Below are 24,321 nucleotides of genomic sequence, written 5' to 3' on the forward strand. Positions count from 1 at the left end.
CGAACATATTGTGCGTAAACTAAATTGCTTTCTAAAGCTTCTATATAACGGTATATGCACTGAGCCTTGATCGCAAGGCGGTCACACTATCGTCACACAATCTAGGAGCTCCATTCGTACGCGCCGTTCGTGCAGCAAAGAGAGAATCACACTTAGGTAGGGCAGCGGAGCATGCGCCACTCGATCCTGTTGTTGGCCGCGGCTTCTATATCTCACGTTAGCTACAAGCTTCCGTCGATGCCTATACAAGCTTCCATCGATAGCACAAGGGCTAAAAACGCAGTATGAGCATGTTTGGTATCATTACGGCGTCCTTTCTTTACACATAAAAAAAAACAAATAACAGCAGCTGCAGCATCCGGTTGGGTTTTCCAGACAAGTTTGCTTCCACCAGTACGTGCATCGCCATGCAAGAGGCGTCTCTATCGTCATTCAAGTCGCTGCGAGGATATCGAACACCACGCGTGCAGCACGTTTTTGCGAGTGCGGCGAGTGCGCAGACATTCGAAATAGCAGTGCAACTCCAGCGCTCCTCGCTGATGACATCAAGCCTTATTGTTTGGTATAACATTACGATTTGTTGGATTCGCATTCACTGCTAAGAGCTTAAGCGAAAACAAGCAAATTGTATATTTTGGACCCGATATCGCCTATAACTAAAAAAGAAAACGATGGCTAAAGGGACAATCATCACTCCAGTTGCCCAATCGGTTTTCATGCTGTCAGTTATCTGAAGTCTTGATTGATTGATTGATATGTGGGGTTTAACGCCCCAAAACCACTTATCTGAAGACAAAACAGGGGTTAAGTAGTAGCAAAGGAAGTCTCGCGAGCACAAGAAAGCACGAACAGTCTCATTAGGCCTCGAGATAGCACGCGCCGGCGACTGCGCCCTTCAAGTGACGCAGCCTCCCCCCCCCCCTACATATCCCAAAAAACGAAGTAAATGCGATGCCGTGATGTTCATTTTTTTTTTACCGTCAGCTATTAGCCCTGGAAAGCGAGAGGGGGACATGCAACAAGGCGTAGCCGCTTCACAGTGGGCCTTCCGACACCAGAGCCACGCCAGCGATGGCCTCACTACTGAAAGCTGTGCGTATTAAAACCGAATTGCGCCTGCTCCGACCAGGAGGCCTGCTTTTATCATTAGATGACATTAAAAAAAAAAAAAACACGCGAACTTATGAATTCGGACCCTATAGCAATCTCGAGTTCGAAAGGGCAGGGTCTTTTACCTCATTGATTGATATGTGGGGTTTAACGTCCCAAAACCACCATGTGATTATGAGACACGCCGTAGTGGAGTGCTCCGGAAATTTCGGCCACTTGGGGTTCTTTAACGTGCACCCATATCTGAGCACACGGGCCTACAGCATTCCCACCTCCATCGGAAGTGCAGCCGCCTCAGCCCGGATTCGATCCCGCGACCTGCGGGTCAGCAGCCGAGTACCTTAGCCACCGCGGCGGGGTGATCTTTAACCTCAACAACAATTACAAACGCAGATGTGCTGGTAGAAAGAAAGAACTATGAAAAAACACTTCTGTATGAAGGTCCATTATTAAAGCACTATATCAAAGGAAAAGTGTGAACGCGTTCTCGCCGTTCACGTGTTCTCCTGTGGACGAGAAGCACGGAAAATTAGATCGCGATGTCCAAAAGTAGACGTGACAGACATTCTGACGGCACGCATGATATTATTAGTAAAAACTGCTTTAACTACGCGCCGCGCAGCTCTTCAAACGAGCTATCCCATGAATCGCCGCCACAGTTTCACGCTATACCGACTGGAGTAGACATACGAGTCCCTATATACGGAGAGAGCGTACGTGCCGCCGTCAAGCGGACTTGAAAACCGAAGTTCCGTCGGCCCCAAACATAGCATCGTGGGTAGGACGCATACACGTGCGAGCGCTGTTTATTCAACAGAATAATTTTAGGAATACGTGACCGAGAACAAGGTGCACATGTTTTGACACACCGGCATGGCTATTGCCGGTGATGTAGACCCTCTCAAATCCAACTTGGCGCAATTTCCATTGATATTATCAGGATGGCGCCGTAGATCTGATTAGACGTCGTTGGCGCAGGAGTGGAATCACTAAAGGTACACATTTGCACTTTGACAACAGAAGAAAAAAAAACATTTTTCCATGACTTTTATCTACAACGTTTACACAATCTTTCGGGTCACCTGATGAGCAGATCTAAAAATAGCACTCGATTTTTCCACCAATGTAACCAAAAAGAGTGCAGACAGAGGTCTAAAATACAAGCTTCAATGTCCACGGAGAGAGATAGCTAGAATATTTTGCAATCTTTTGCATTTATTTTTTGCATTTATTGTAAAAAATAAATAAAACAATATGGGATCTGGTAGCCGATGCCGTCGTCAAGAGAACAAAAATATTTCTATGCTTTACCGAGAAACAAGCTAGAGATATATCTGATATTATCTCTATTCGCGGCACAAGCTTTGCCAAGTTGCTTTTGTTAACAGAACAAAACAAGATTGTCATTAAAAAAATAACGTTAGAAAATTATTGAAACATTGAAACAAACTTCCTGAGGACGTACAGCATGCTTATGAATCCGCACCGGCTTTTCTTGTTACTTTAGTTAGTTAATTAGTTAGGCATTCAGTTAGAAGGGGCTTAACATCCCAAAACTACCATGTGATTATGAGTGACGCCGTAGTGGAGGGTTCTGGGAATTTCAACCACCTGGGGTTCTTCAACGTGCCCTTAAATATTATGTTTACTTATAAAGCAGCGCACTGAGACATGGTACAAAACGAAGGAAAGACACACCGCTTTCGTTCGTACCTTGTCTCATTCCGCTAGTTGCTTTATAGGTAAACAAGAACTACCACCAAGTCGCCCAACTTTCAGCGTTACTGGCTTAAATCTTATTTAATAAGTACACGGGCCTCAAGCGTTTTTGCCTCTATCGAAAATGTGCTCGCAGTTTTAAGAATGTTCGTAAAGTGTTTTTGAATAACAAATAGAAAATTCTTGTTCAAGTGAAAAGTTGTGTTGTAATGATATTGGAGAATAACCTGACTTAAAATAAAATGCAATAAAACTGTCCGAATAAGTGATAAGGTTCAGTAAAAGACTGCAAGGAACGTTGCGGCACCTGGCAGAGCATGTCTCAACAACGCACTTCTTTCTGTGGCCTCCGAGATCCGCTACAGTAGTGCGCGAAAGACAAGGTTAACTTAAGCTCTTGTGGTCTGAGGAAAAAGTTGATCGGTGAACTCATATAAACTCTTTCTTTTGAGCACTTTGGGTCACTAACCAGTTCTCGGAAGAAGAAATACAAAAAACGGCAACTTCAGAGCGGAAATTGGGTAGGCATAAGCTGAGCAAAAATCAAAAGATCCGTTTTTGATTAGAATACATTTAGAGCGTTTAACAAGGCTTTTCGCGCTCTTATTTTCATTGCGGCTTATCTGAAACTGTGGGGGCACATGCCATGAAAAATGTCCCTGAATGTGAAATCAGACCTCATTAAGTGGTATTGAAATCACGTTGCTAATTCTTGCGACAGTCAGAGACTCGCTAATTTGAACATCCAGCTCTACTGCATTTTGGAATTCTGGCATTTTGAAATACTAGATGTACACCACCTATATCCTTGCTGTTTGCCTTAATGCGACGGGGCTGCGATATATCCACTGTTTACCCTCTAGTTTTGACTAACAAGTAAACCGGCACGTGTTCTACCTTTCCGGTTCTGCTTATACTCCATTTCTTTCAAAATCGAGCCACTACGTGGAGCTTGGAAACTCACTGGTGTATCATTATCTGTATCAAAATACTTAGATTTATCATCACTACTGGTATCTGACCATTCGCTGCTGCTGTGGAGCTCGTCCACAATTTCGCCTTCAATTACAGTGAAACAGGAGCTCTTTCATTTCCTAGTCAGTGGGAAATCTGCCTGCAACACAAAACAAAATTCAATGTCATTTCAACGCAATGACCGAAACACCCAATTGGGCACAGTTGTAATTAAGTTGCGCTATCTAGGATCCAACTGAAAGCAAGAAGTCTGAATTTTTCGTGCGCCTTCTGTAGTCTATCGTGGCTGTTTAAACTCATTGGTGAGCCACATATTTGGAGTACTAGAAAAAAATAAATTGACCTGGTCGACTGCACGCGCTTTTCTTGCATGACGCCCTTATACTTTTTTTTTTTACTGCGAGCGCGTGCATGGGGCATATGACACGTTATGAGCATTTTGTTTACTGACGCTTCCACTCGCAGAAGCATCCATTTTCGTCAAGTGGTCTTCAAGTACAGGAGCACAGCACGCGCTTTTCGAATGTGGCCGTATGGGTACCCAAGGACTCTGGAAGAAGTAAAGTAACACAGCAGCACACACCAACGACGACGTGCGAGTGTCCCCATAGTAGGCACCCAAGTCATGAACTAAGGTCACCTATAAGAATTTTTTTTCTTTCCTTTTCACATTTTTTCGCTGAAGCGCACGCGTCCAGTTCGCGCCTATTTTAAGCCTTTCTCAGATCACCTTATTTGTGAAATCAGGAACGTCAGAAACTGTGGTTAAGCTATAGAAACTATCTATAAGCAGATCCTTACCGACCAGCAACCCCCCCCCCCTCTTTCACTCCCTTACCTTGCTTCAGTTATATAGTAATGAGAGAGAGAGGCGGGAGGGGGGGAGGCAAAGTGAATCATCTGTTTGAGAGTCAGCAGCCCTACAGGGGCCGCCCACCATCACAGCAAAAGTTAAAAAGTACCAATACCCACGGAGCAAGTTCTTCTTTCTCCGTGCCCACACCCGATTCCCCATCATCTTGATTGAACAAGTGAAGCGATCACAAAACGGCGGTACCTCCGAGGGCTCGGGGCAACAAGGAAAGTAAACAGAGATACAGCGCGCATTCTTCATCGCTTTAATAATGAAGCTCCGTTCCGGATCGGTCAAGGATCGCCAAGACCGGGGAGCAAAAACAACGAAAAACGTATAAACTTCAGCATCTTAATAAGACGGACGAAAGGATGCGCACCGAACGAGAAAATTAGGATCGCTCGGCACAGCAGGCGCTCGTAATTCGAAAGAAAAGCAAAAGTGAAACGAAATTCGAAACAACGCATGCGCGGATCGAAAGGACACTTTAAATTTTTTGACAATCGTAACTTTCCATTGTTCCTTCTTAGCTTATTAACAACTTTCTTGACAAGCATGAACCAGATCACTGCACGCTTTAACATGTATATGTTGTTCCTGTGATCACGAGAGGCGTTTATAAACTTTTCGAAGAAACTTTGAAAGAGTGCATATCGGAGCAATACGAGCGACTTCTTTTGCCCGCCACGGTATGGCTCCAGGGTGCTCGGCTGCTGACTGGAAGGTCACGGGCTCGATCCCGGCCACGGTGGTCGCATTTCAGTGAAGGCGAAACGGCAGAGCTCCCGCGTATAATGCGCGATGTCATTGCACGCTAAAAAACACTACATGGTCCCGATTTCCGGAGCCCTGTACTACGGAGTATCTCACAATCATATGGTGGTTCTGGGACGTAAAACTACAGATATTATTTATTCTTCTGCGAGCTTTGCAATCATTGCGGTTGGCGAAACACGGCCCTCATGATCCCGACTGAAAACGGTTCCTACACATTTGTCTGGTCGCAACTAAAATCAGGCAAGCATGAAACAGTTAAGAATCCAGTTGACACGGGGCAGAAAGGCGTTCTCCTTGTGTCTCTACTGAATACTCTCGTAAGTTTCGTTCTAAACTAGCGAAGGAAACACAAGTAAAGAAAACTTTGCCATGTTTGCTGTTCTTACCGTTTACAGTGATATTCCTGATGTTTTCGGTACTTCTACAGTATTTAAGGACACTGTGGAGCATACTGCTGCACCCTGATTTTTCATCGAGGTTGAGCAGGCGGCCACGGAAGCAGCAAGTGTCGTTCTGGCGCAACTGCTGCATTTCGATACTGCTTTCCTTTAGCAGTTTAGGTGCACACATCTAGACAACGCGACGGTAGCGCACCGCGCTCACACCACTCGTACTACATCCTATAGTCTAAGGAAAATGTTGCTGCGCACGCGGTCAAGTATGGAGAGAGTTGTGCGCCCGAAAATTTCAACATTGGGGAGTGCGAAATGATAAACTGACAGTTGCACAGCGTTACAAAAAGCGAGGAAAAAAAAGACATACTACGCCGCAAGGGCGAAGCAACAAATGCGATACCACCAAGTTGGAATGATAGCAACAAATCGGAAATTCTACACGAAGTAAGCTAACCAGCGCACTCCTTCAATATGAGACCTGGCGTAACTCAATAAAACGCTGGCATAAGGACACGCAGCCGCTGCAACGAGCAAAGCGGCCTTTGCGCTGCCTATACTCCACACAAGCTTTGTGATCAGCAGATGACGCGTGCAAAGTAATGAGCCGTCTACGATCCGTGTCAAGACACGACGCGTGACCGCGGGCGAACACGGCCGGGTGGTCAATGTACCATAGCCATGTGGGCACCTCTCCAGGACGGGACCCCTCTGTGCGCCACTCGCGCGCCGCACGCGGCAGGCACGTTTTTAAGGCGAAAACCTTTCATATATCATGCTCACGTCCGACCCTCCGTCTGTGCCCTGGCAAGGTGCAGGTGGCCGCCGGTCTGCGCCAACGAACGTCTGTTGCGATGCTCTCTTCGCCACGAATTATCCAGGGTCCTTTTTCTACCGAACCCCTCCCTCGCCACAACGAGAAGCCACGTGACCCTGCAGAGAATTCCCCCTGCTGGGTCACGTGGTTTTGCGTGACGACCAGAGACATTCCACCATAGAGGAATGTCTTCTTCTGTGCATTCCCCGATAACTAACACTATACCATCGCTGCGGTCGCGGCAATTTGACGTCATGGCAAGGACTCGCCTACTCTGCCACCACTTGTCTCCTTTTTTTGCGCCCGCCGTGCACCCGCTCATTAGCGAAATGTTGGGCAATTATTCCTCGATTTCGTGGCGCAAATCTCTCAAGGTACGAGGTGTAAGGCTCGACAACTAATGAAACCAGTCGAAGCCGTAAATAGATTCCATAACTTTAGCTGAGGGTAGGATGACTCTTGTCCGAACGGAAGATTTATTGTGAAAATGGTGTTGCCGAACTTGACAGTCGTTTTCATTCCGCACGCCAAGAAATGGGTGCTAAGAAAGTACGTTGAGTGGTGCTAACATTATTACAACTAGGCTTAGACTCCGGGTTATGAACATATGTGGGCTGAAGTATACCACAAACGAAGTTACACGTTTTCTATTCACTAAATACAGTACGCTTTGCCGAGAAAGTTACGCTAGCATCTGCGAAGGATGTATATGATCTGACAGAATTACGCTTTCTCCAACAAGAGACTCTACAGGAAGTTGACTATCATAAGCACTTACCTAACGTATTCAGAAAATTAACAAAATAATAATTCCGCGCACACAGCATTTCGGAAATGTTGAGATATGTCCGTTTTTAAGATCATGCATATGTACAGGTTTCTTCTCAACAGTCGCCAGGCAATATGTAGTCGTATACCCTGATTTGCGTGAAATGCTGGGGTGATCTGCCGGCGCGTCACAAACGATAAAGTTCCCTTCGCGTGGGAGCACCACATGCATAGCAACGGTTCGAACACAAGCGCCAAAAAGTCGAAATGAAATCGTTCGATCGCGCACTCGGCGACGTAACGCAAGTAATCATTGAACAACCTTCGCCGTGATGAGTCGAAAACTGGTATCGCACGTCACGTCGACGTTATCAACTGCAAGGAATATTAATTTATGAGGTGGCTATCTAATCTGGTAGTTACGAGCACGACAGCATCGTTGCTACGATTCTGCACAAAGACAGAATCTGACAGCAAGAAGAATTTCCGCACACAGCCTTAACCGCATTTAACCACAATAATTTCGGTGAAATGAAACTCCTAATTTATTGGGAGAGAGACATAAAACTAAAAAAAAAACATGTAGAGTGAGAAAGTACGCGAGAACAACAGACACAACAGCGGCGGCGGTATTCTATAGGCGAGTGCATTCAACATTATATTCCGCGAGATTCGATACTGCACGCGAGCGCGAGGCTTGAACACCAGTGAAAACAGTGTCCGTAGATATACGTGAATTCCTCCTACAAATAACACTAGAGGAGGAGAAACCTCATATTTCCTAAAGGAGTTAAGCACGAACAACTCAACCTATTAATGTAAATTTGGTGTCTTGCGTCCCGAATTCACATGATTATGCGCCAATGAGTGTGTTGTACTCAAGCAAAAGCGTGTTCTTTTTTCTCACACCCTTCAGAATACAGCTGCCGTGGGCAGGAATGGAATCTATCACAGGGTTTTAGCGCGACACAGACCTTCTCACTCCTTTCACATTGCCAATGAAGGAGCGCGCGATTGTGCCGAAGCGAAGGTAAACTTTTTTATTGTTTCGTCAGGAACACTGACAATTCTGTTTTCGACACATTCGCCTGTAGCTTGAAACGAACAGAAAGTGCACGAAAGCAGCGGAACAGAGCACAGAGCGAGCGCATTATTACGTAGGCGCACCGCGGCGGGCATCGAAGAGTTCATGCCGTGATGTCACCCAAGCCTCCCGCCAGGTGGCGGTATACCCCTACTTCTCAGCTGGGGCTATTAACTCCTTAACACCTCCGGTACAAAAAAAAAAAGAAAAACCAGAGAGAGAAAGAGAACGCGTGACATTCGAGCGTATACGGAACATCGGTGCGCTAATGATTAGACCGCTTCGTACTGTACGTAAGGTCAAGACAAAGCAGTAAGGCAATGCGATGATAGCTGTGCGTGGTCACAATCACATTCGAAGCGCATCTATGACAAACAGCAATCCGTTCGCTACAAGCAGCACAGCCTAGAATTTGAGAGGATAGAAAATTCAGAGTTAAAATGACAACTTTTGCTATACTAAGATGTTTCGTCGCGGAAGAAATAGGAAAAACGCGTGGCAATCTTCAACATAGGGATATTTATGCGCAAAAAAGTTCATCATGGTCATCATCCCTATCATCATCATCATCCTGACTACACCCCCTGCAGGGCAAAGACCACTCCCATGATCCGCCAATCAACCCGGTCTTGTGCTTTCCGTTGCCCCACGTTGTGCATGCGAACTTTTTAATCTCATCGGCCCACCGAACTTTCTGTCTCCCCTTCCTGCGTTTGGCTTCTCTGAAAATCTAGTCAGTTACCCTTAATGACCAATGGTCATCCTGTCTACGTGCTACATTCCCTGCCCATGTGCATTTCTTCTTCTTGACTTCAAACCCTTAATCCCGGTTTGTTCCCCGATTCACTCTGCTCTCTTCTTGTCTCTTAAGGTTACACCTATCCTTTTCCTTTCGATCGATCGCTGCGTGGTCCTCAATTTAAGCTGAATCCTCTTTGTAGGCCTCCAGGTTTCTGCTCTGTAGGTAAGTAGAGGCAAGATGCAGCTGTTGTATACCTTCCTATTGAGGGATAGTGGTAATCTAGCCTTGCCGAATGTGATCCAACCCAACCTTATTCTTCTGATTATTTCACTCTCATGGTTCGGCGCCGCGGTTACTACCTGCCCTAAGTAGACACAACTCCCAGCGTCTCTCCGCCTCTCGCAAAGTGCATGCTGTAGTCTGACGAAGCTATTGCACATTACTTTAGTTTTGTGCAGATTATTTTCAGACCTACTTTTCTTCTTTTCGTGTCCAGTGCTGTAATCTTGAGCTGTAATTTGTCCCCCGAGTTACTCATGAAGGCAATGTTATCAGCGAAACGCAGGTTACTAAGATACTCTTCATTAACTCTTATCCCTAACTCTTCCCAATCCAGGGTCCTGAAAACCTCCTCTAAAGACGCCGTGAATAGCATTGAAGAGATCGTGTCTCCCTGCCTTACACCCTTCTTTATTGGGATTCTGTCGCTTTCTTTATCGATAACTATGGTGGCTGCGAAACCACTGTATATATACATTTATTTCGGTATGTTTATGTAGGGGTCTTCGATGCCCTGATTCACGAGTAATTTTTTTCATATCACGATAAGTGGGAACATGTTCTATTTGCAATATCGGAACCAGCCCGTACTCATAGTAAACAAAAAAAAACAAGTACCTTTTGGCGTTATGGGACGCTTGCAACACGAGCTTATCACGTCACGGTGACACCGAAAAACGCTCGAAGGTAATGAGCGACCTGTGTTGCGTTTATGATATCATACGTACACGCTGAGCTACACACACTGACACAGGCAGCTGGCGCAGTGCCGGTTTTGAGCGAGGGGCCAGTCACATACACGCAATGAAGAGCACGAACGATGAATAACTGGGCGCTACATACGGCGTCAGATAGAATGCAAGTATAGGATCAGTCTTCACAACACGCCTGCACCTACTGCAACAATGGGACCTATTACAATGCGCCAGGAGCAAAACAAAAAGAAAAAAAAACCACAAGAAACGAACCTCGCGGCCACGAACGGGCGTTCATTAAAAGACCCCTCCACTATAGTAATGCGAACAGCAACCGTTCGGAGCTGAATACAATGCTCGCGACGACGATCCACTGCGCAAACACAAGTGTAGCAAACTTTCTGGCGGGAATCCGCGTTTCGCGAGCAAACAGGGGAGCCCATACCTGGGGCTCGAGCGACACCCGCCAAATGACTCGTCTTTCCTGCCTCACTGAGCGACCGGTGTCCGGACAAATAGCATGTTAAATGCATACGAAATGAAGACTTCGCTCCTGTTCCTTGTTATTGGATGACCGAAGAGCGCTCTACGAAATAGCTGCACTGCAGGCGGCTGTTACGGGAAAAGCACTCTCGGAATTATCGCGGCATACTTGTAGTGAATACGTATACGAGCTCGGAAAAGGTGCATACTCCACACATACAGGCTCGCCAATAAGATGGCACCGCCAGAGGGGGCGGTATACACAACGCTAATGTCACGGGCGACACTTGCGTGATACACGATGTCATCTATAGGTGACGCTCCGAGGCTCCCTCCTTTTCAACTATATAGCACTCCATCCCTTTTGTAACACAACAAAGAAATACCTATACCAATTGAGAGAAAATCGGCGCTAAACCTGACGTCACAACGCCTGCCCTCCCCTCCACCCCCTCACCCAGTTTTTTCCAAAGGACGGCGGACGCTCACAGAATCACGTGTGCGAGACGTCGCGGAATGCAGCTCTGATGAGCCCTGCCCTTTGCGTGGGCATAGTTGCAGCCTCATTAGCTTCATTCGAACGAGCTTTCCTTTTATTTTTACTTATTTCTGAGCTATTCATAAGTTCGACACTGCAATGACGCAACAAGGTTAATAGCAGAAACTATATTATCAACGAAAGAGAAACACGTAAACGTCATTAGGATTCCGTCAGCGCTGTAACCGTCATTTTGATTGTGGCCAAACTTCGAGGATGCTGGAACGAATGACGAACACAACGCCAACGTATTGTGAATCACCCATGATATGTAGGCTCCCTCTCACGTGCAGGCTCACGAACTTTGCACACTACCGTGCATCCATCATCCTTCACTCACGCCTTACTCAACCTAAATCATGTTTCCACGAAAGAATGCTACAGGAACATGAACAGAGCTGCATGCCTAACGACACCTTTAATGACATCCATGCAGGTTCCGCTATAACGCACTCGAATCGGACGCTCAGCCGGCGCGATGCTAACATATATGTATACAAATTACATTTATATGCAGCTGGACATAATGGTTGCCTGGCGTCTCGTTAGTGTCGGAAGTGCAAAGTCATTTAACACGTGCTTAAACCCGAGTACATTTTGCATTTCACATTCCCCAGAACGGCCTGTTGAAGTGCTCCCCTTACTGGCTAGTATAGAGAAGCGTCGCTGCTGCTAAGGTTCTGCGACAGACCCCAGCATTTGGCGAAGCGAAAACTTATTCTGCAGCTTCAATAAGAGCCCCCCGTTCGATGCAAAATAGTGCGTAGCGAACTCGGCTGATCAGCAACTAACTCATTAGTTGTATCCACAAATCGCGTCTGAGCACAGACAGGACGCGCCCGAATGCCCCGGCATGCTGCGCACATGGTCAGCAAATGCTCGACTGAGTAACACACAGACAGGAAACACGGAGTGTATACGGTACGAGCGGTATAATCCACTTTCTTGCGCCCCGCGAGAAGCAGCTTAAATCGCTGTGAACCTGAAACGGCAGCGGCTCTTCGGCATGCAAATGAATTCTCGCCACTTTTGCACTCGGCGCTGCGCAGCCCACCGCGGGTATGCAAAGCAGCGCAGAAGCAGCGAACTTCTTTTCGCGCTTTGTCGCTCGATACGAAGCAAGAGTACGGTTCCGCGCAGTCATTTAAGTATTATACCACGGCGGATGTAGAGCTCTGGCACCCGGAAATGCGCAGCGGAAGAATGTGGAACACGCTTAATTATAGGGCTCAATGCGGACCTCCATGAATCAAGTCCCACTGCTACATATAGGGCGAAACGCAAGGCGCACGACACGGTTTTCCAGGCGTGCGATGAAAGTTTCACAACACCAACTGATCGCGAGCGGCGAAGACCAAGGCAGCCGCTCATTTGAACGGGGGCGGAGCTTTCAGCGCTCTTTTAAGAATAAATGCGGCTTCGCGGAAAGCATTATGCATGCTTCTCATTTCGCTGTGCCTGAGCACATGACTCTATGCTATTAGCCGCGAGGGCCTCCACTAGAGAGGCCAGCGCTGCGATCGTTTTGACGTCACAGATAGGATGCGTATAGTTGTGAAACACGTACAGCAGCTTTGCTTTCTCGACACCACTTGCATCGTCCCCCATGGCTGCACTGGTTCTTAGTCGCAATTTTATGATGCAAATTAGACACGAGAGTGCACCGGGGGCACCGATTCGTAGTTTGCTTGTCCGTTTTTTCAAGTCTTCCCGCTTCTTTAAGCACTGAGCTTCAAAACAAACGAAAGCACGAACGGTGTCCACAGCAAAAGCGCTGGAAATGCGGTATTGTAGCAGACAAAGTCAACCCGGCATCCTATGAATGACGTCATCACGTAGGTGGCGCCAGGGTATGTCCTCGAGGCCAATAGTCTGCCAAAGACACCTAAATTCTAATGAGTATGTTCCTGACACTGCAGTATATAACGGCCACTTGGGTAAGTCGAGACAGATATTACGGCGCATTTCTGTCGGCATTAAACATACGTAAATTAGGGCCTTTATATTCAGACGCTGAAACAGTTTAAAGCCACATAAACAGGCCCAATGCCACGCGTAAATACCGTATCTCTTAACGATTGTGCCTATAAAGTAACCCAATTCTCTCATATATTTATATGACATCCGACCCAAAACCGTCATAAAATACGCGCTGCATCTTCTTTTCTTTTATGCCCTCGATACCAGCAGATAGGCCCAAAGACGCACTATACTACAATTATTCAAAAGTTGTACTGTACATTGATATGACATTACCTTATGTATCTTAAAAGCGATTACAACGGAGACTGTCCGACGTCTTGTTCTATATAGGGGGTGTCGTTCAGTGCTCCGACCGCTTTAACATAGAATTCGATGCTCCAAAAGAAATGACATTCCTCCCGCCAACATCGGAGCTCCTAAGGACGCAGCAGTGAGCCATCTCGCTTCATGGACGTTATATGCAACGTGAAAGTGAAATAGCATGGGTGATTGAATAATTCAATCTCTGCATAAGCGCAGCCCACTTTAGCCACGCATGCTCAGCCCCAACGAGGAAAAAAAAGCGTAGAAAAACGAAGCAAGCTGAAGCTGCGAACAGCGTATACCAGATATTCGACCATTCCAGTGACTATAGGCGGCGCAACGGTACGTCACAATCGACGAGACGGTGATGTTGCGAGTGTGCACGTCAGCGTCGCCGAGCGTGAAGACGCGTTCATTTGTTCATTACTACTGAGAGACCGAACTGCGTCGCTGGAATGACCCGAATACTCGGCCCTATACCAGGAAAGAGCGGCTCGCATAAGCGAACTTTTAACGTACGGCACTCACAGCAATTCAAACCACTATCGCGCTAACGACGCCCGAAATCAAGGGGAAAACTTATTGTTATTTCCCCGAGTACATCGTTCTCCAGCGGCTGCAATGAACAGAAATTTTACGCAGCCGGAAGTGTGCTATTGTGGTCGATGATATCGCTTGTACTATTTTTTCGGGAACTGGAAAGCACGCCCGTGACTTTTTTTTTTTTGTAATATTCGTGAAAGATCTATACGATGAAGTGGTTAATAGTTGCGCATACCGTATTAGGTTACACTGGCCTCAATGAGTGTATCGGTTTCAGTGGTGGGAAGTAACTCTTTGCGGAAGAAGATACCCTTCTTTCGAAAGCAAAGGCACTCGATGAACGAACGACTTATTATTTTTTTTACCGCAAACTTCTTTGAATAAGTCGCGCTAGTTTTTCGTCATAAAGTATATTACGTGACACACGCCCGAAGGAGTATATTTATTTAGCAGGAGTAAGCACAGACAAGATAATGAACAACAACAACGAAATGCACGAGCAACTTTTCTGGTAAAAGATTACTTCGCACGCAGCTTAATTACGGTCTTGGCGCGGCACGGTTGCGAAAATAGATCGCAGTCCGAAATACAATACAACCAATCTGACTGCGGTCGGCTGGCCACTTTAGGCATTTATAACATTAGGCAACATTAGGCAACATTAGGCATTTATAAAGCATTTCACGAACAGCAGCCAACGTTAGCCGGCGTTAACCAGTGCTGGTAGCATGAAAGCAAGTACGGTAGGCAGCGGCGCTCGTCCTTCACCGTTCGCAAATCTTGTTCACAAATCCTGGACGAGAAGGAGGCACGTTATGTGATATGGAATATTAGAGGTTTTTAGCAAGCTACGGAAACACGTTACGGAAAGGCGGCAATACGTAACCATCTGACGAGTGCGCATGCGCAACCATTGTACGCGCATACGGGAAGGGACACCATGTCGTATTTCCGTAACGTGCTTCCGTAGCTTGCTAAACACCTCTATTAAGTGCGCGAAGCAAACGGAATATTGGAGTTACGCAAAATCTGGCGGTAAGCAAAAAAATGGCAGCATATATCCAAGGAGTGAATGATGGAGAGTGGGGCGAAGCATCCGTCCGTTTATTCGTTCTTGCTTCCGTCCGTCCATGCGAGCGTCTGTGTGGCCGCCCGTGCGTCCATCTGCCCGTCTGTGCGTGCGTCCGTTCGTGCGTCCGCACGTCCGTCTGTGCGTCCGTCCCTGCGTTCGTCTATGCATCCGCTCCTGCGTTCGTCCACGCGTTCATCCGTCCGTGCAGCCATATGTGCGTCCGTCCATGCATCAGTCTGTGTGTCCGTTCGTCCACCTATTCAACTCTTCAAGTACCACCATCTCGCATCTTTTCATCATATATTCCCCATATACAAGCACCGCCATCCGGCGGACATTCCAAGGACTGAACGAGAGGAGGCGCACGCGCACTTTCTTACGGCTTGCGCTTGGTGTCTACTTCCCACCTTTAACCACCTCGAGCTCATGGTATATACTAGTTCACTGTATTCATGGCACTGCGACCCAACGCTCGCTAAACCTTTCTAAAACCAAGGAGGTTACGCCCAGCGAGTATAACGTAGCAACCCTTTCTCGTCAGATAGTGCTCAATGTACATGCCAATGGCTGCTAAGGGGGAATGAGAGACAGGAGACTTCGGCTTTTAGTTAACGCACACGCTGCGACTTTTTTATTGTTCAACAACGCACAGGATAAATCTCCCACCGGCACCACCTTGGACGTAAAAATGTAAGACTGGTTACACACTACTACTACGACAACGAGGGAAGAACGGGTGCCGCTATAAAAAGCTTCGCCCCTAAAAGGCGTCAACTGCAAAACGACGCCTATATACTGGCGAAAACAGCGGGTCGCTTCTGAGGAAGGCAACGTGACCCTCCGCTGGGGCACACTCACCTTGGGAGCAGCCTGGGCCTCTTCTCCCGCGACAGACGGGATCGCCACTTCGTAGTTGGCCAGGCTGCTGAGCAATGTAGCCACCCTTGGACGGTCGGGCATTTCCTCCTGCGTCACCCAGGAAGAATACACGATCACGTACACGCGTTGCCAATACACAGTGTCTCTCTTAGCTAGAATCTATACAGATTTATACGCATCTGCGCTTTTCGGGGTGAAACTCAGTTTCTTTTTTATTTTGTCTTCCCCCATCACACTCAACTCAGCGTGAAACAACAGAGCTGCATGCAAAGCTCACAGGGGAGCCTGTTCACGATACGTGGTGCCAACAAAAGGACTGTGTGCGAATCCACGAGAGCTCCTGTCGGCACGATTCAACGCACCGCAGTGCATCATTATGCTTTTCACGCAGAAAAGAAACAAAGCATGCGCATGTTACGGCTATCGAATTGGCGGTCTATAGCTGTTATTCATATAGTGAGAGCTGCTCACGACCTTAATCTTAAGATATTGATATAGTGAACCTTAAACTTTAGTATACTGGAGCTTGCGGTGCGCCTTGCGGTGTATTACCATATCCACAAATGTTGCTTCCGCTCCTTCCGCTTATGCTCGCAAACGGCAGCCCTGCTGGGGCCGTAATGGCATTCGCATCCGAGGACGCGGTACATGCATAATAACTCCGCTTTTAAAATTCCCACTTTCCCGCGACGCAAGCATTGTATTTGCTCCTTGAGACTCCCAAGTATTGCTCTTATCTACTTCCTAACGTACCACCAGTTTAGTTATATTCACATTTCTAGTGAGACTCTTTTATAAATGCGGATTTCAAACAAAAAAAGATAAACCATTCCTGAAGCTAGGCTTTTATAGACTATGAACACGCATCAAGAGAAAAACAAAAGAGAACAACGACAACAACAACAACAACAACAACAGAGGCACTGTGCCCGTAATAAAGGACGGTTTCGCAACTTCATTTGTACAGCGAATACTGTCGTAATTACTCGATTAATCGTGTCAGCGCCATAAAGCGACATTAACGGTAACTAAACCCATCAGGATCCCTTTAGGAAGCGCAGGCTATTGATAACAGCCCTATTATGCTGCATACTACCGTGATGTAAACAAAACCCTTTTACTTTCTCTTCCATGGAAGAAAAAAATAATCATATTAAATGCTCTTGAGAATTGGTCATGTCATCGAAGTAGCAAAATCTGACCCTATAGAAACAAAAGAAATTTAGCACTTTCGCAAACGACCAGTAGCACGCGGAAGTGGAGAAAATGAATTATGAAACGAGAGCCAAACCAGAATCGTCGCGAATGTCGTGCGAAGGAAGCGGAAGAAAACAATGTACCGGAAAGTTCCCTCGAAAGCTCCGGCCCGTTCATTATGTAACGCCTTCTAGAGCCCTTTTGCCCTGGACGATGACACGCGATGCAAAGCAACATAATCGGCGTACTTGTTCGAATATGACAATCAACTAAACATTGCATCTAAAAAGGTATTTTGAGAGTTTGTGAGTAAAAACATTTGTTGGACGGCCACAGTTTTTTCTTAATTAAATAATTGCATGAAAATAGCTCATTTCTAGTATAAGAGCCATAAAAATTCAAGAAAAATTCCGCACCCTGAAGTTCTTTGCTTAACATTCGTAGGAGCGACCGCATCCAAGATGGAATCTATAAATATCATGCCGTGGCCCCTTTTTGTTTTCAAGTGCTGTGTTCCGTAGAGTTGTTTGCATATCTCTAGTTGTTTTCATCGCACGACGCTGGCGTCTCCAGAGAACCGGCTTCTCTGGACCAAACAAGACGAGGCCAGTCATACTTAAATTACTTGACGAAAGAAGTAAAAATGCCATACTCGAAAACGGCTTCAAGCTGACAAATACGGATTATTCGATAGGAGAAGACTTCTCACGAAAACATAGAGAAACGCGCAAAAAACTCTGGGACAGCGCAAAGCAAAACCGTAAAAACAAAGACAAGGTGTTAGTGTACAACAAGCTGTTCATTAATACCAGTGTTTACATCTGTGATGACGAAAAAAAATGAAAAAGTTGAAATAACAAAGCGTGAAAAAATAGCCCAAGAAAAGAACGAGAGCGTAGAAGAAAGAAAAAAGGATGCGTACCGTCCAGGATCTCGGCAAAACCAGCACAAGAAAAAATAACTCTGCTAAACATTAACGCTCGAAGTATCCTGAATAAGGTACAGCCATTTGAAAACTTATTGCTCGATTGTGAACCAGAAAAAGTAGCAATGACTGAAACATGGTTATGCTCGCCCGTCTCGAGTGATGAAATTACTCCCCCAAACTGATAAATAAATAAATAATAAATTACCTAGAAAAAGTATATTTCGCATAAAGGAAACGCAAGTTGTGCGCGAACACTGTAGCATAACGTCATTTACAGATATGCAAATGAATGAATCTTATATCAACACATTGTGACGTCACGCGAAGAACGGCAATCGGCTTGAAACTTGCTGCTCCCCGATCAAGCAGAAAGGTCGTACGAAAAGAACGGACACGGGACGCGCAACTAACAACTGTCACAACCATACTTCTTTGTGTCTGAGCAGCGCGCTTCTTTTTCAAACGCGGCCGCAGCAGCGAGCGGAGTGACCTTCGTGCCCTCTGGAATTTCAACGCAAGCACAAGACGCACAACCCACCCGGACCTCGAGATGAGCGCGCGCATCGTACCGGGCGGACCTTTAAAGCGCACTCTCGCGCCATCTCGATAGTCATAACGTAAACACGCTGAAATCGTCAATCTCCGAGTATACCGCCGACCATAAATGGTGCATATAGTAACTGTTGCAGATCCACGACGTGAATGAGGACGATGGGGTGAAGCAGCTGTGTGGGTCGGATCGTGAATCGTGGGCTTCTATTTTGTTGTGGTTAACTAATTGTATTGTGTTCCTGTTGAGCTTTCGCTCTGTCATATGCTTTGATCGATTATTGGTTAAATGTAGGTGTTTGTACGGGGTTTCGGCTTTTTAAGTTTTTTTTAACAATATGCGCGCTATGTACGCTCTGTAGACGGTATTGCGCGCAGATGTTTCGCACCTGCGCTTCGTCTATGAACAACAACGAACCACAACAGCGGGTTTCATGCGACCCTAAAGTGTTTCGCATCCAACAGCATCCCGTTAATACTCCGAGGAACGCAAGGTTCATGGTCGAGTCGTTTCGCGCCGTGTGCTGCGGAGCGAGAGGTCGAGGGTTCGACTAGGGTTGCCACTGGTGGCTACATTTAGCCAAATTGGTAAATTTCAGAGGCATGTGGTGAAATAAAAATTATGAATGGCGACATGACGAATTTTCGGCGTTTTTCGGCTTAGGTGTCATCTTAGTTATGCATTTTATGCTCAGTGTCTATGCAACGAATGAGCGACAACACGTTGCGATTGAGCACGACCCTCCTGTTTCTCGTGTGTACATCCTCAATTCATTCAGGCACTGGTACGTTCCACACCAACCTCCCAGCGAAATGTAAACAAGCTGACTGATTCGCGCGCCGCGAGACGGCGATGTTATAGCCTGAGTTATACAGGCACTTCCTTTCTGAAGTGACTAGATGACGGTTAGGTGACGAGTTCTGAACACAGTTCCAACTGTTCTCAATAGCTTGTAGATTTCATTGCTGCAGTACCTTCCAACTCGGTATGTAGAGCTAAATTTTGTTATTAACACACTTCTAGGACAAATTAAGAACTCGCCTTCTTTGGGCAGTCTTCAAAAACTGCACTGAACCGAAACTGTAGCGTAAGCTTGACCGCACAAGAAGCGTGGTGCGGGCAATGCGAATGTTACACAGTACTTAAAGAAATTTTTTTCGCTGCTTTGTAATTAACTTGTCCAATTCTTAAAAATAAGTTTCCACTCCAATAAAAAAAACTTAATTTGTCGGCAGGAAGGCTGCGCACGCCGGTCCTCTCTTGTTGTAGCGACTGTTGAACAACAGTCTGTTGTTCTCTTTACACATGCGACTCAATAAGTTAATACCCTGTAAGGTGAAGTGTTGGCCTTTAAAAGGACGACAGGGTGACACAGATACATTTTCAAGTAGCAAAATAGGACGACATGTGCAGCGATGACACCTGATTCAATGTTTCACGCATCAAGAGTCGTAACAAAAACATACAATAAGCGTTTACAGTTGCCTTAAAGAGAAGTAGGAGCTGCAATTGTGTCAGCACATGCATTTGATTCAATATACATGCAACGTGCATCCACGCGAAGTGGGTTGTCGCGCGGCACGTTAATATTTCTATCACCACCCAAAAGCTGTCACATGCCAACAAACAACTGCCAAGCACCCGAAAGCTCTCTTATATATGAATGGGAGATGCAATAGGACACCAAGGCAAATGCTAACACATGTATGTACATGTGTTATAGTGTTAGCACGCGACAGTGTGATCGGATCAATAGATCGGGTGTCGGATCAATGACGGTGGCCAACGCAAGCATGTCCGTACAGTCGCGCACGCGAGAATGAGCGCACTCACGTGGTATAGGTACAGGTTCCTCTCATAGCTTGACATGCCGCCATCCTGGATGATAGGCCGTTCGTCGCACTGCGCAGAGTCACCTGCACAGCGAAAAAACAAGAGAAATAGCGGTGAGTTTTCGTCATTCCGAGGGTGGCACACACAAACACACACACATTATATATATATATATATATATATATATATATATATATATATATATATATATATATATATATATATATATATATATATCCTGTGTGAAAGAGACGTTGCATAGTCAGCCGAATGGCCTCAGGCTTTCGCCAAACACACTTTTGGAATTTACGAAGTGTCCTTCAATTTTTTTTTTACTGCTGCGTTATCCACGTAAAAGAAAAGCCTATGAAGATAATGTTTTACCAGGACCAGTTGTTGCAAGCGCCAGAACCAGCCACAGCAGGCAAATGCCTCACTAATCTTGCGTAACTAAAGAAGTTACGACGCACTCAGAGATAACAGGACAATAGCCTCCCTAATTCCCACGCATAAACGGGTAATTCCCACACGTAACTCCCACGCACAGCGGCCCAATGTCACGCACAAGTTCATTAAGTATTGATCCAGACGTGTTCGGCTGACATCTAGGAACGACGGGCGAGGATTCTCGGTGCATACATCTTAGGAGACCAGACCCGCTCGGCGCTCAATCGCTCAGCTATGATTTATTTACGTGCGAGGCCGGCGCCACAGCAACACCGAGGCCGGTCAGCTTACTCGGCCACGGACGCCTTCGTGGTAATACGCGCACGAACTCTCAGCCTGAGTATCTTCACGAAAATAAACAAGAGCACGCACAAAGTTAAGCGTTGTGATTTATATAGCTGCCGCTAAAAACTGGGATGCACATTATACAGTTGCGCGGAAAGTAGGGGAGCCCGCCGTTACTGTCAATGTTGGCAATTTATGGCTACAACGGGTGTTTCGCAGACGCTCGGACGGTAACGTATACCGCGGAATATACGAAGCATGTTCAAAAAGTAAGTGCACTTTGATTATATTGGAATGTCGGAGGGTTGAAACAAAAAAAAAAATACACACGATGGACCATGTATAATAAATTTCTTGAGTTGGCGGTGAATGCAGACGACGACGGTCGCGGAATTCCTCCTTTCATGAAGCCAGTTGCGACGTGCAGGCAGTGATCCAATATTTAAGCACGAGAAGGTCATACTATCACATATCAGTTTTCTAAGTACTATTTAGTGACATTTGGGAAATGGCCGCGTGGTTGCACATGGTAAAGACAGTAGTGGTAGACCCATTAACAAGACAGATGACATCGTTACATTACAAGGCGTCAACAAACCACACTATAATTAGAAAAGAAAGGAAACAGTCAATGCAGCAGCACCACAGTAGCACCTTTCTTCTCAACCAAAGCCATGAAAAAATCAAAGCTCTTTTCATTAACTGGTTCAACCTCCAGGCGGTGAAAGTCTGTGTCGATAGGTTAAAAAACCTGGGGCTACGCTAATGAAAGTGCTCAAGGGTTAAAGTAATCAAGAAAAAATGTTCTGTCAAACCTGCACAAAAAAAAAAAACCTTTTGCAGACAGAAATACTCTTCTTTATACATATACGCAAAAAAATCAGCTATACTTCTGCATAACCTGAGCATCATGATGTTGGCTGAAAGGAATATGCGATAGTGCACGTGTATAGACACGCCGTCCTGCAAAAGTCCCACTTCTGTTGCGTGATTCGCGGGAAACATGAACACGAATAAATAATAATAATAATAATAATAATAATAATAATAATAATAATAATAATAATAATAATAATACACTGTGTTTTACGCTTCAGAATCACACCATTATGAGAGATGCCGTTGTGGAGTGTCCCGGAAATTTCAACCATCTGGTGTTCGTACAGTGCATTGCCTTCACGCAGCACACGTGCGTGTAAAATTTCGTCTCTGTCGAAATGCGACTGCCACGGCCGGAATCAAAACGCTTAAACCACTGCTACACCACCGCGGGCAATTAACCACGATACGGCGCATCATGAAGGCTCGCATTGCAGTCGCTACTGGCAGGAAACCACGACTAACGACTAGCAGCGCGATTGAATGAATCATTGAAAGCGAGAAAGAAAGAGTGGGTGAAAAAAAAATGTGGGTCGACATGCAGTGTAACCCCAGTCAGTCCACTTCTCCTTTTTTTCATGGAGAACAAAGAGAGAGAGAACGGTATACATGCTTAACAGAAAGATATTTCACTCACTGACACGAAAAAAAAAATACAAGACGACGGCACAATGAAAAAAAACAAACACAAAAGGTTCGCACAAACTCGCTAACTCTAGCACACACTATACAATAGAGGCAATAAGACTTAGCGCACTTGATACGGCCGCTCTTCCACAGGAATGCGATGCGAAGGAAAGAAGCGAAGAAAAGACACACGCTCGACAGGAACGCTGGAGGGGGCGCCGAACGACCTTGCACAGGCGTGCACAGAATAAGAGAAGGCCAGAAAGGCCCCGGACAGCGGTAATGGCGTCTCCGCTCGTTAAGTCCCATTAGCCTGACTTGAGCAGGACAGCGGCGGTGCGTCTGCTAAACGACTGAACACCGTCGCGCCAGGGTTTGCACCCTGGCCAAGAAAACGCTGCGAGGAAGGCGGAGTCCCGAGAAGAAGGAAGACCGCGGGAATAATCTCCGGAACGGAGATTCCACGCAACTATGCACGCGAGAACCGCTTAGAGCCACCCGCCGCCTTACGGCGGCAATTTTTCTGTCCGAGGGGGAAAAAAAGAGAACAAACATTAAGAAGCGCCAAGAATAGAGACAAAGTGCCTCTCAAAGCTCGAAGATTTTAAAGCACTGCGCGCTTTGCGCGCAGCTAAGTGAATTCTAGAGGGCGCCACCGAGGTGCCCATAAAAGCTTCGACGCCTCCAAGACAGGAAAACGACGACGACTCCTTCCTACGCTCGCTGTGGCGAGCTGAAATGGGAAATCACTATACGTGCCTAGTTTCCATATAAGTTCGCTATATATTTCTTAAAGCGTCACTCTTTCTCGCCTGCAGGCGGTGAAGCGCACATTGGGAAGCAGCTGACAATCGTGTCGAACCTTCTTACGCAGCTATAGAAAGCCACCAGAAGAGATGCGGCCGCGATAGTACTTAAAACGGCGATTTACAGTCGTACGGCCCACCGAACTTGTTATCGTTTTAGAGGATCCATCCTCGGATAGATCTTCTAGAACATTAGAGAATTTATCCTGCGACATAGGTATAAAGTAGCCTAGTGCGTGGGTTAAAAACGAAAGTGCGTACGCATGCGCGCATGTGTGTTTCCCTTAATTCTTTAGTTACCCGTGGATTATTACATCAATGGTCAACCACAGCCAAAAGTTACAATGGCACGAACACAAAGAAAAATACACGAAAGACTGGCGAACGGGTAATGGCAATCGTTTTCTGCGCACAATGCTGAAACGATGATGGATTGAACAATGCTTGCAGGGCAAGAACCGCCAGCGCAGTGCTCGCCTATAATTATCACTTTGAAACCTGCGCGAATATTACACGCCACATTCTCGGCGAACCCAAAGCCCTAAAACTTGAACGCACAGAAAGCCTCTCGAACGCCAACCTACGCGTATGTATGCGTAGAACACCTCTCGAAAGCGTATATGTACCTACGTATATTACAATGTTCGCAAACTTCGCCGTCAAGTTAGGTGACGTTAGGTTCATGTCACACGAAAACCCACATTATTACACTGGCATGTTGAGACCACCCGTCAGAAATGACGCTTTCATTCCCAGA

The 24,321-nt window shown here is 46.2% G+C and overlaps 1 protein-coding gene across 1 annotated transcript in view; it reads right to left on the reverse strand.

The window, feature by feature from the left end:
* Positions 1–24,321, reverse strand: part of kcc (solute carrier family 12 member kcc) — a 162,716-nt gene that overhangs the window by 111,949 nt on the left and 26,446 nt on the right. The window contains exons 2-3 of the mRNA XM_037428516.2: positions 20,521–20,603; positions 15,992–16,099 (exon numbers count right to left, since the gene is read on the reverse strand). Coding sequence (XP_037284413.2) covers positions 15,992–16,099; positions 20,521–20,603 — 191 coding nt within the window. The remainder of the gene's footprint in view (positions 1–15,991; positions 16,100–20,520; positions 20,604–24,321) is intronic.

Source organism: Rhipicephalus microplus, chromosome X (assembly GCF_043290135.1).
Source record: "Rhipicephalus microplus isolate Deutch F79 chromosome X, USDA_Rmic, whole genome shotgun sequence".
In the NCBI taxonomy this organism is placed as follows: Eukaryota; Metazoa; Arthropoda; class Arachnida; order Ixodida; family Ixodidae; genus Rhipicephalus; species Rhipicephalus microplus.